Raw genomic sequence first — 13,704 nt, forward strand, 5'->3', positions numbered from 1 at the left:
ATAACCAATCAAGATTATAAACAAACACTACCTGTGATTAGGTTAACATTTTTTTTTGAAAGATCACTGGCTACTATGTGAAAGTTACTATAAATTGGAGATAGTAAGTCCATGGATAGAGAGACCAGTTAAGAGCTACTACAAAGATAACAAACAGCAACTCAAAAGAGGGAACACAAACTCATTTTAAGTAAGGGAGGGTAGGAGGGGAAGCTTTAAAGAAGTTATGTTGCAGCTTAATCTTAAAAGACAAGGACTAGGCCAGACAAATAAAGGGATGGAGTTTGTGCATTAAGAGAAGACCATATGAAAGGTATGTTTGGGAAACTTCTAGTAGTTCCTCACAGTGGGTCTTCAATAGGGTGAAGCATAGCTAGAAAGGCAGATTATAAAAATATAGTAAAGGATATTTTATAGAAGAAACATCTCCAGAATACTGGGGAGTACTTTTAAGCAGGGTGATAACATGAACACGCTTACATTTTAGAAAAGTTTTTCCAGAGACACTTAGCCTAAAGAGGACAATAAGAAGTCTAAACAGCCAAATGAGAAGGCATGCTTGCCAAAAGATACACTCAAAGTTCTAATTTATTACTTTATCATGACAGCCAAATATGGTCTAAGAAAATACTCTGAGTTCACAAATCAAGCAACTAGTACCAGGTTCAGGCCGCACTGGAGTTGACATGGTTATTGAGACAAACAAACAAAAAGTCTCTGTAGATAAAATACTAAAAATGTAATGGTGGCAAAAGATAAATGGAATAAAGAGGAAAAAACAGCAATTAAGAAAAATAATAAACAGAAAAATAATTTTATTTCAGACTAAGAATTACTTCTACTTATCAATTACACACAAATCCACCTCTTCTATGTAATAATAAAGTGTGGTTCCTAACGAGCAGTTCGAAAACCAAATTTAATTTAATACACTCACTTAAGAAAATAATCAAACAAAAACTAGATTAGAAACAACAAACTATAACAGAGGACCAGTTCCTATCTAGCTATCTTCCCACTGCTTAAAAAGCATGCTCTCCCTCTGGCTGGTCCTTGAAACATACCAACTAAAATGGGGGTGGATGGGGTAGGGTGCTGTGGGCTGAAAAAGGATTTGTTATTTTCACAAATATTCCTGATCAATGAACTTGAAAGCTCTCATTCCAATTCTTTTTCTTTATATAACAGATATAGCTTAGAAACAAATTTGACAACAGGTATAATAAAGAATCCAATTATTTTAAGAAAACCTTACCTTTCCAGGGTCATCCTTGGATCGAGGCACTTTAAGGAAACATTTGTTCAGCGACAGATTATGTCGTATGGAATTCTGAAATTAAAGAAGCAAACCCATACAGTCATTGAAATCCAAAAAGCAAAGCCCACCTTTAAAAACAGAATCAGAAATCTAAATACATCTATGCACTGGAATACAATTGCAAATGGAATAAGCTTTTCAAATGAGCTTCAGACTTAAACCTTTTTAATTTTCAAATTATGAATGCTATACAAAGGGAAGCAGTTACTGAAAAAGTTTCTGGCGAATGTTATAAAATTCCAAATAATGGAATATATATGTCCCATTTGAAATATTTTTTTAAACCTTTTAGGCCCTGGCCGGTTGGCTCAGTGGTAAAGCGTCGGCCTGGCGTGCAGGAGTCCTGGGTTTGATTCCCAGCCAGGGCACACAGGAGAAGCACCCATCTGCTTCTCCACCCCTCCCCCTCTCCTTCTCCTTCCTCTCTGTCTCTCTTCCCTTCCCATAGCTAAGGCTCCACTGGAGCAAAGTTGGCCCAGGCGCTGAGAATGGCTCTGTGGCCTCTGCCTCATGCGCTAGAATGGCTCTGGTTGCGACAGAGCAGCACCCCAGATGGGCAAAGCATCGCCCCCTGGTGGGCATGCCGCGTGGATCCTACTCGGGGCATGCGGGAGTCTGACTGCCTCCCGTTTCCAACTTCAGAAAAATACACACAAAAAAACACCCCACACCTTTTAATGATGCAGAAAAATGCCTATGATTAATATAAAATATTAAATGACAAACAAAATTATATACATACTATGTCTTTAATTATGATTGACTGATTGATTGATTCATTCATTCATTCTTGGAAACAAGCCCAAATGCAAAATGCTAAGAGCTTTCTTACATGGAATTATAGGTGATGATTATTTTCCCCTTTTTACTTTTCTACAACTCAAATGATCTATATAAAGCACATGTGTTATAACTTTTAAATGAGTTAAGAATTTTAAACAAAAAAATCCCACTGCTGCATTACAAGAGCATACAGACACCAATTAGGCTTTCATGGCAATCTGTAATAAAGAAAACCAGAAAGCAGAAGCTGACTACAGAGGGCAAGCAAGAACATCTACGGTCCTCAATGTAGCAGGAAAAGAATAAATAACTTAGATGGCAGGTAAATACACTTGGAGACCTGGAAAAATCTGTGAAACAGGAAATCTTTCACTAATAGGAGGATTATGCAACAATTTTTACAGAAAACACCCAAATGTCATTTCTTCTTAATGCACTTCTCCAAAGATCCATTCCATAATTTTGTTTATTCCAAAATGGCTAGATGGAGAGGGACTTCAACTACATTTAGCCACTACTTAGAACCATAATAGAAAACCTTTTTATAAAAACCGCCCACTTTTGCAGTGCTGGTCAACCTGATCCCTCCTGCCCACTAGTGGACGTTCCAGCTTTCATGGTGGGCGGCAGCGGAGCAACCAAACAGCGCTGCATTTGGCCCACCATGAAAGCTGGAACGCCCACTAATGGGCAGGAGGGACCAGGTTGACCAGCACTGCAAACGTGGGCGGTTTTTATAAACAGGCTCGCCATCACGGACTTAGAATTTTGGGAGGTCATATTTGGCATAGTGTTTATCATGTTTTTTAATATAAAGTTCAAAACTCTTAACAATAATACCTATATTAAAACTTCCCTTTCATGGGACTATATTGGTATTAAAGAAGTTTATAAAAGATGAATAAAAATAAAAGCCTATCTTATTACCAAAATATCAATTTAAAAATTATGAATGGGAGTTCTACTTCTGCTTGGGATGTAGACAGCCACAAAGAATAATGATCCCTCCCAAATAATGAGACAATAATGGTTGAGTCCCCTGTCCCCACAAATCACACCTATCTGAGCCACAACAGAAAGTTGAGGTTGCAAGGCAGCCCAAAAAAATAAAATTCCTGAGAGGGACAAGCCCATTCAATGAGAAAAAGAACAAAGTATCTTTTGGCAGAGCATGGGAGAAGGAAGTGGTCACTATCCAAGAAATTAGCTAAAATTTGAAAGGCTGAGCATGAGCTAGTCTGTCAGTTACAAGGGAAGGTCATACTCACTCTCAAACTCTTCTTCATGGGCCTTCACCATACGCTCAAAGAAAGACAGGGGTAGAAAAAGAGGCCAAAGAAGTCTCCTTTGTGGCATAGGCAGGAAAGAGGTACCTGACAGCCAGAGAGGGAGACTCTTCCATCTTCTATAGATATTAAAGCAAAAAACTTAAGTCTGAGCTAGGGGCAGGAAAACTCTCCTAACACTCTGACAAAGACTACTTCTGAGAGAAGAATGAGGAAACTAACCCTTCTGCCTGTAGGGAGAGAAAGTAAACCCCTTCCCAGGACACAGGCAAAGATCTACTGCTGATGGAGGAAGGGTAGAAACAAAATCCTTTTAACCTCTGGGACAAGTGTCAGAACTACCTTGGGCCAAAGATCCTACACACCAACATACCATGTGAAGTCAAGATCAGTTATAGTTAGGGAAGATGCAGGAAACTACCCCAGAAGCAACTACAGATGCAAGCCTAGTTTGGTTGAAGAAAAGAAACACTGGAAAAAGCACCACCACAAATCCAAGGGCCTGAGTAAGAGTGAGACTGAATTAGGAAAACCCTCAGCCCCTACTAAAAGCCTAGCAATAAATAACAAGCACGGAGAAAGAACCTATGTGTAACAAGGTGGACAGAGACAACTAAAATCTAAAACTAAAGCAGGAAAACTAAGAAAAGTCTACAGCACCTAAGCCCTACACTCCAAGCATAAGGTAACAAGAGCCTACTGCTGTGGTACACTGAAGACAAAGATACCAAAAACAAAACCCAAATCCATCTCAAATATTGATAGACTGATTCAACTCCCCACAAAAAGGACCTGGGACAAAAGATGCCTATCCATTTACAGGTATAAATATGATTTACCTCAGTCTCTACCATCTCCTACACATCTATCTGGCACTCAATCAAAAATTGCTAGACACATAGAAAAGCAAGGGGGGAAAAAAGACATTGTCAAGAGATAATCAACAAAACCCAACTGAGAGATGACTCAGGTGTTACAACTATTACACAAGAACTTTAAAACAACTATAACTAATATGTTCTAATACCAAGTAGAAAAAAGTGGACAACTTCATAAAGAGATGGGGAATTTCAAGTGATGTGTAAACTAAAAGAAAGAGTCAAATGTAAATGACAACAATAGAACACACAATCAAAGATAAAGAATTCCCTAAATGGGCTGGCTCATCAGCAAACAGGACACAACTAGGAAAAGGCTCAGATAATTTGAGGACAGATCAAAAGAAATCATCCAAACTGATAACACACACACACACACACACACATCGTCGTCATCATCATCATCATCATCATCCATCATCATTCACCATCATCCAAGACTGTGAAACAATCATCATCACCATCATCATCCAAGACTGTGAAACAACAATCATCATCATTATCCATCATCATCCAAGACTGTCAAACAATAACTAGTAATTTGAATCTCAGAAGAAAAGCAATGAAATAGAAAAAAATTTGAACAGTCAAAAGTCTTCCAGCCTGACCAGGCGGTGGCGCAGTGGATAAAGCATCAGACTGGAATGCGGAAGGACCCAGGTTCGAGACCCCCAAGGTCACTAGCTTGAGCGCGGGCTCATCTGGCTTGAGCAAAAAAATAAAAATAAAAAGCTCACCATCGAGTAACCCCTGGCTCGAGCAAAGGGTTTCTCTGTCTGCGGAAGGCCCGCGGTCAAGGCACATATAAGAAAGCAATCAATGAACAACTAAGGTCTTGCAATAAAAAACTGATGATTGATGCTTCTCATCTCTCTCCATTCCTGTCTGTCCCTATCTATCCCTCTCTCTCTCTGTCTCTGTAAAAAAATTTTAAAAAAAAGAAAGTCTTCCAAAAATAATACAAGAATTTCAGAGAACATCAAGCAGAATGAAATGAAAATCCATATACCTACATTCATTAGTCAAAATACTGAAAATCAAACAGAGCATCTTGAAGGTAGGAAGAAAAAAAAAATTACATAAAGAGAAGTAAAAACAAGGATTAGAGTGAACATCTCAAAAACCATGCAAGATAGAAGACAACAGATGACATTTTAAAAATACTAAAATAAATTGCCAATTTTATACCCAGTGAAACTATTTCCCCAAAATGAAAGCAAAACAAAGAGTTCCAGCCTGACCAGGCGGTAGCGCAGTGGATAGAGCGTTGGACTGGGATGTGGAAGGACCCAGGTTCGAGATCCCAAGGTCACCAGCTTGAGCACGGGCTCATCTGACTTGAGCAAAAAAAAAAAAAGCTTACCAGCTTGGACCCAGGATCGCTGGCTCCAGCAAGGGGTTACTCAATCTGCTGAAGGCCCGCGGTCAAGGCACATATGAGAAAGCAATCAATGAACAACTAAGGAGTCGCAACGCACAACGAAAAACTAATGATTGATGCTTCTCATCTCTCCGTTCCTGTCTGTCTATCCCTCTCTCTGACTCTGTCTCTGTAAAAAAAAACAAAGAGTTCCAGAAAAACAAAAGCTAAAAGAATTCATTTCTTGTAGTAGTAGGTGGCTGGCAACATTATAAAGAAGTTCTTCAGGAGGAAGTATGGTTTGATACCATATGGAAACATGGATGATGACAATGACGATGACGATGATGGCAATGATAATGACAACGACAATGACAGAAAGGGGAAAGGAGGAAAGGGAGGAAGATAGGAAGAAGGAAGAAGAAGAGTTCCAGAAACTGTAAAAATGGAGGTAAATTTAAAAAAACACGATGGCTTTAGGGAACCCCTGTGTTTTGGTCGTTCGACCCCCGCCGGGGTCACGACCCACAGGTTGAGAACCACTGCTTTAAAAGATAACTGTCTATAGAAACAATTTATTATGGGGTTTACAGCATGTAGAAGTAAAATGTATGACATTGTAACACAAAGGATGGATCAAATGAATTAAAATTATAAGGTTTATAAAGTTCCTACACTACACAAAAACTGCTGTAATTGAAGGTAAAGTATGATAAGTTAAAGCTGTGTGTGGAAAAGCCTACAGCAACCACTAAAACAAAATTAGATAATAGTGTAAATACAATAGAATAAAAAATAGTCCAGCAAGATAGCAACATAGGTAAATGCAGTACTTGCCTCCTCCCACAACCACATCAAAATTACAACAAAACTACAGGCCACAGCCAGTTCAGTTGGTTGGAGTGTTGTCCCAAAACACCAAGGTTGCAGGTTCGATACCTGGTCAGGGCACATACAGAAAGTGACCAATGAATGCATAACTAAGTGAAACAACAAATAAATGTTTCTCTCTCTCTCTCTCTCTCTCTCTCTCTCTCTCTCTCTCAAATCAATCAATCAATTTTTTAAAAATTAGAACTGTAGAATGACCATCATTCAGAATCACCTGAAATCTGGCTGAATGGAAGTCCTACAACGAGGGCAGTGGTTGGCAAACTCATTAGTCAACAGAGCCAAATATCAACAGTAATAACGATTGAAATTTCTTTTGAGAGTCAAATTTTTTAAACTTCAACTATACAGGTAGGTACATTCCTTATCGAGGTAGCGCTCAAACATGGTATGTTGTGGAAGAGCCACACTCAAGGGGCCAAAGAGCCACATGTGGCTCGTGAGCCACAGTTTGCTGACCAGGGATAGGGAATTAAAGAAGCTACACTGAGACTGGTGGAAGGAGGAGATACAGGAGGGATATCTCAGCTGCAGAAATCTCCCCTAAGAAGACAAGGGCCCAAAGCTCACACTGTACTCCTCGGACCACAGTTCCAGTGCCGGGAAGAGAAGTTCCCATAACTTTGGGCTGTAAAAACTAGCAGGGATTGAGGTTGATGGAGACAGGGCTGCTGGAGTCCCAGGCAGTTCCTATAAAGGGTCCATGTATGGACTCTGACTCACCCCCTCTGATCTTAGCTTGATGCTTAGGGGTTAGCTTGAAAGACACCAGGGACACACCAGGGACACATGAAGAGGAACTGCATTGCCAGCATCAGAAGGAGTGCTGGGGGGAGGGGGGGGCAGCTTCCTCTCAGACAGAACTGTTGGCAGAAGCCACTGTTCTTCCTTTTCTGAGCCCTCCCCTCACTGAGCTGGCAAACAGGTGCCATATCTGGAGATTCCATCAACCTGGCTTACACTGTTGGCTCCACCCTGGTGATTCCCTACCCAACTTGCAGGCCCACCCAAGGTGTTTCCAGTGGGTTTTCTATACAAATGGCCTGTCTTGGCTCAGGCTTCACCTTTTCCTAAAATCTCTCAAACAAGCAGCAACGGGCCTCCACATGCCCCATACCTCTTGCTAAGTGGCCCCAAACCCAGCACTAGTAGCAAACAGCCTTGGTTCACAGCTTGGCCTTTCCTGGGCACCTCCAAGCCCAGCACAAGCAGCAGCCATCTGCAGCTCACTTTGTAGCTCATGCAGGGTGGCCTAGGCAGAACACAGGTGGTGACTGACCTTGGTCTGTACCTCCCAGGAGGCCCCAGAGACAGCACACCCACTGGACAGCTTCAGACCACATCTAAGCACTACCACCCAACCACCTCCAGAGACGACACACTCACATTCAGTGAGCACGAGAGCCCCACTGAAATAATTCCTGCACTTTGGAGTTGCACAGTTGATTCTACACTGTTGTCAGTAATCACAGCCAGTCCTTTCAGCTGACTGACCTGGGGGTAAGTCTCTCTCATTGACATGTCAACAGCAATCATGGTTCAACTACAAGGGAAGGGTGTCCACAGCCCACACAGAGGGTACACCTTGAGAGTCCAGCTTGGATGTTGGGGGAGGCTGTGCCACTGGACCCTAAAGAACACCTATTACATTATATCAAGCCTGGGGGATGTAGCAGCTCTACCTAATATCTATAGAAACAAACACAGGGAAGCCACCAAAATGAAGAGACAAAGAAACGTGTCCCAACTGAAAGAATAAAACCAAACTCCAGAAAAGAAAGAAACAAAATAAAGACAAGCAATCTACTAGATCAGGAGTCAGGAAACTTTTTGGCTGAGAGAGCCATGAACACCACATATTTTAAAATGTAATTCCGTGAGAGCCATACAACGACCCGTGTACTTTACGCATTATCCAATAAAAATTTGGTGTTGCCCCGGAGGACAGCTGTGATTGGCTCCAGCCACCCACAACCATGAACATGAGCAGTAGGAAATGAATGGATTGTAATACATAAGAATGTTTTATATTTTTAACATTTTTTTTATTAAAGATTTGTCTGCAAGCCTGATGCAGCCATCAAAAGAGCCACATCGGCCCCGGCCGGTTGGCTCAGTGGTAGAGCATTGGCCTGGCGTGCAGGAGTCCCGGGTTCGATTCCCGGCCAGGGCACACAGGAGAAGCGCCCATCTGCTTCTTCACCCCTCCCCCTCTCCTTCCTCTCTGTCTCTCTCTTCCCCTCCTGCAGCTAAGGCTCCATTGGAGCAAAGTTGGCCCAGGTGCTCAGGATGGCTCTATGGCCTCTGCCTCAGGCGCTAGAAGGGCTCTGGTTGCAACAGAGCAACGCCCCAGATGGGCAGAGCATCGCCCCCTGGTGGGCGTACTGGGTGGATCCTGGTCGGGCGCATGCGGGAGTCTGACTGCCTCCCCGTTTCCAACTTCAGAAAAATACAAAAAAAGAAGAAAAAAAGAGCCACATCTGGCTCATGAGCCATAGGTTCCCAATCCCTGTACTAGATGAAGAGTTCAAAACACTAGTGATAAACATGTTCAATGAATTTAGTGAGAACTTCAACAGCATAAAAAGCACCAGTCAGAAATGAAGGATACACAGACTGAAATAAAGAATAATTTATAAGACTCTACAGTAGAGTAAATGAAGCTGAGAATCAAATCAGCAATCTGGAATATAACGAAGGGAAAAACACCCAATCAGAACAACAAAATGAAAAAGGAACACAAAAATTGAGGAGCCTGAGGGACAACTTCCTGCATACCAATATTGGGACAACTTCATGCATACCAATATGCGTATCATATGGATGCTAGAAGGAGAAGAGATAAAGCAAGAAACTGAAAACCCGTTTGAAAAAATACCTAACCTGGTGAAGGAAATAGCCATACAAGTCAGGAAGCACAAAGAGTCCCAAACAAGATGAACCCAAAGAGACCCACACCAAGACACTTCATAATTAAAATGCAAAAGGTTAAAGACAAAGAATCTAAAAAGCAGCAACAGAAAAGCAGTTAGTTACCTACAGGAGAGCTCCTATAAGACTGTTAGCTGATTTCTCAACAGAAACTTTGCAGGCTAGAAGTGAGTGGCAAGAAACATTCACGAGAAAAAAAAAAAAAAAAGCCTGACCAGGTGGTGGCGCAGTGGATAGAGCATCAGACTGGGATGCTGAGGACCCAGGTTCGAGACCTTGAGGTTGCTAGCTTGAGCACGGGGTCATCTGTTTTGAGCAAAAAGCTCACCGGCTTGGACCGAAGGTCGCTGGCTCAAGCAAGGGGTTACTTAGTCTGCTGAAGCCCCGTGGGCAAGGCACATATGAGAAAGCAATCAATGAACAACTAAGGTGTCGCAATGCGCAACGAAAAAAAAATAAAGAAACATTCAAAGTGATGAAAAGCAAATACCTAAAACCAAGATTACTCTACCCAGCAAAGCTATCATTTAGAATTGAAGGACAGGTAAAGAGCTTCCCTGACAAGAAAATGCTGAAGGAGTTCATCACCACCATACCAGTATTACATGAAATGTTCGAGCAGGGGTCCCCAAACTACGGCCCGCGGGCCACATGCGGCCCCCTAAGGCCATTTATCCGACCCCCGCCGCACTTCCAGAAGGGGCACCTCTTTCGTTGGTGGTCAGTGAGAGGAGCATAGTTCCCATTGAAATACTGGTCAGTTTGTTGATTTAAATTTACTTGTTCTTTATTTTAAATATTGTATTTGTTCCTGTTTTGTTTTTTTACTTTAAAATAAGATATGTGCAGTGTGCATAGGGATTTGTTCATAGTTTTTTTTTTATAGTCCGGCTCTCCAACGGTCTGAGGGACAGTGAACTGGCCCTCTGTGTAAAAAGTTTGGGGACCCCTGTGTTAGAAGGTCTTCTTTAAGAAGAGGAGGAGCCTGACCTGCGGTGGCGCAGTGGATAAAGCGTCAACCTGGAAATGCTGAGGTCGTCGGTTCGAAACCCTGGGCTTGCCTGCTCAAGGCACATATGGGAGATGATGCTTCCAGCTCCTCCCCCCCTTCTCTCTCTCTGTCTCTCCTCTCCTCTCTCTCTCTCTTTCTCTCTCTCCCTCTCCTCTCTAAAAATGAATAAAAAAAAATAAAAAATAAAAAATAAAAAAAAGAGGAGGAAAGCCTGACCAGGCAGTGGCACAGTGGATAGAGCGTAAGACTGGGATGCAGAGAACCCAGGTTCGAGACCCCGAGGTCACCAGCTTGAGCGTGGACTCATCTGGTTTGAGCAAAGCTCATCAACTTGGACCCAAGGTCGCTGGCTCGAGCAAGCGGTTACTCAGTCTGCTGAAGGCCCACAGTCAAGGCACATATGAAAAAGCAATCAATGAACAACTAAGGTGTCTCAATGAAAAACTGATGATTGATGCTTCTCATCTCTCTCCATTCCTGTCTGTCTGTCCCTATCTATCCCTCTCTCTGACTCTCTGTCTCTGTAAAAAAAAAAAAAAAAAAAAAATTTTAATTAAAAAAAAAGAAGAGGAAGAAGCAAAGGTAAAAAATCTGAACAATAAAATGGCAATAAATCCTTATCTAACAACTGAACCTAAAAAAAATAAATAAATGAACAAGCAGAACAGCAGCAAACTCATAGATACAGAGAACACTATGTATTACAAATGCCAGATGGCAGAAGGGTTGGTGGATGGTTGAAAAAGATGAAGGGATTACAAAGTACAAATTGGTTTTTATAGAATATAGCCATGGGAATATAAATACGGAATACAGTTAATAATATTCTAATAACTATGTGTGTTGTCAAGTTATATAATGTCTAATCACCAGGCTGTACACCTAAAACTAATATAATAATGTATGTCAACTGTAATTGAAAATAATAATTTAATAAATAAAATAAATAAAAACAAGCAGTGAGCTCAAATTGGTTTACAAGCCAGAGCTTGCAAATCCCTCCTCTAGTCCATTAAGAAAACTTGCTTAACATAAGATCATAAAGATCAGTTCCCATCTTTAATTCTAGTTTGTTTTACTTTTGAAACATACACCTATAATCTACAAAATCAAATGTGTCTACAGTGTAAGTTCCCCCTACACAGTTACCCAACTGAGAAGAAGCACTAAACGATCACCAAGCTATAATGCACTATAAAGGCTTGTATCAAAACCCAAAACCTTACATGAGTGGGTATAAGTCAAGTCTCATATTCTGTTTCAATAGTTTATTTATTTAATCTCTTTCTAACATGACTTTTATCTTAACTATTTTAACTATAAAATAAATATCAATATCTGGGGGGGGGGGGGAATTAACCAGTGAAATCATTCAGGCCCGGCACTTTCTGTTTTAGAAGGTTATTATTATTTACTTAATTTCTGTAACAGATACAGTCCAATTCATATTATCAATTTCTTTATATAGGAGTTTTAGTAGGTTGTATCTCTTAAAGAATTGGTCCAGTTTGTCGAAGTTATCAAATTTATGGGCATGAAGTTGTTCATTATATTCCTTTATTATTCTAGTTTCCATGGAATCAGTTGTAATGTTACCTCTTTTATTTTTAACATTAGTTATTTGTGTCTTCACTCTTTATTCTTGATTAGCTTGGCTTGAATTTTGTCAAATTTCACTGGCTTTTCAAAAACTTAGCTTCTCGTTTCACTTATATTCTCTATTGAATTTGTTTTTAATTTCATTGATTTCTGCTCTGATTTTTATTTTTCTTCTATTTATTTTGGATTTAATTTGCTTTTGTCCTTCAAGTTTCCTAAGGGAGAAGCTCAGATTATTGATTTTAGATGTTTCTTCTAACATATGTATCCAATGCTCTATATATCCCTCTAAGCACTGCTTTTGCTACATCCCACAGATTTTTTGTTATATTTTCATTTTCATTTAATTCAACATATTTTTTTAAATTTCTCAAGACTTCTTCTTAGACCCATGAGTTGTTTAGAATTATGTTGTTTAATCTCCAAATATCTGGGGATTTTATAGCTATCTTTGTTTTGACTTCTAAATTAATTTTATTGCTATCTAAGAACATATTCTGTATAATTTTTATTCTTTTAAATTTGTTAAAATGGCCTGACCAGGCGTTGGCGCAGTAGATAAAGTGTCGAACTGGGATGCGGAAGGATCCAGGTTCGAGACCCCAAGGTCGCCAGCTTGAGTGCAGGCTCATTTGGTTTGAGCAAAAAGCTCACCGGCTTGGACCCAAGGTCGCTGGCTCCAGCAAGAGGTTACTCGGTCTGCTGAAGGCCCATGGTCAAGGCACATATGAGAGAGCAATCAATGAACAACTAAGAAGTCGCAACGCGCAACGAGAAACTAAAGATCGATGCTTCTCATCTCTCTTCGTTCCTGTCTGTCCCTGTCTATCTCTGCCTCTGTAAAAAAAAAAAAAAAAAAAAGGCCATAAATTTGTTAAAATGTGTTTTATTAACTAGGCTGTGGCCTACCTTGGTGAATGTTCCATGTGAACTTGAGAAGAATGTGAATAAAGTATTCAATGAATATAAAAAAAAAAATACTCAAAATTGAAAAGACAAGAAAAAGAAAGAACTAATCAGACAAACTGGAAATCATGACAATCCTATTTTCTAAATGGTTTCAGGGGGAGAACACATCTCTAAAAAGTTGAAATGTTAAAAACTCTTCAAGGCTCTGCCCTACATCCTTTTTTCATCTCTTCATTGCTGCCTAGGCAATCTCATCCACAGCCATGGCTTCAAGGACCATCTATGACACAAATCTATCTAAATCTCCAAACTAGACCTTTCTCCCAAGTTCCTAACATATTTTCAACCATCTGTTAGACATCATCAGAAACATCTCAAACTCAACATCTTTAAAACTAAACCAATCTTTATTCCCAGTGTGATCTTCTTCCAGTTTTCCCTTCTCAGTTTAAAGACAATTAGTCACACAACAGTTCCCATGAGAAACCTCTAAGACATCCTTAATTCTTCCTTCCTCTCACCATCTAAAACAAATATGTCATCAAATTTTATTAAACCTACCTTTGATCTATTTTATCCTATCCCTTCTGTTGCTATCCCAGTCCAGGACACCAGTCTCACCAAATGTAGTACAATAGCTACCTCGTTGATGTCCACCCTTCACCTTCTTCTCTGTTCCTTTTCCACCACTCTCCACCTTGCAGGCAGTTATCTCTTCACAAGGCAAATATGATGTT

The 13,704-nt window shown here is 40.4% G+C and overlaps 1 protein-coding gene across 3 annotated transcripts in view; it reads right to left on the reverse strand.

Annotated features, from left to right (window-relative positions):
* The window catches only part of FOXJ3 (forkhead box J3), a 170,203-nt gene that overhangs the window by 91,384 nt on the left and 65,115 nt on the right, over nucleotides 1-13,704 (reverse strand). For all 3 annotated transcript variants that reach the window (XM_066376019.1, XM_066376016.1, XM_066376018.1), the window contains exon 4: nucleotides 1,256-1,330. In XM_066376019.1, coding sequence (XP_066232116.1) covers nucleotides 1,256-1,330 — 75 coding nt within the window. The remainder of the gene's footprint in view (nucleotides 1-1,255; nucleotides 1,331-13,704) is intronic.

This window comes from Saccopteryx leptura, chromosome 3 (genome assembly GCF_036850995.1).
Source record: "Saccopteryx leptura isolate mSacLep1 chromosome 3, mSacLep1_pri_phased_curated, whole genome shotgun sequence".
Classification (NCBI taxonomy): Eukaryota; Metazoa; Chordata; class Mammalia; order Chiroptera; family Emballonuridae; genus Saccopteryx; species Saccopteryx leptura.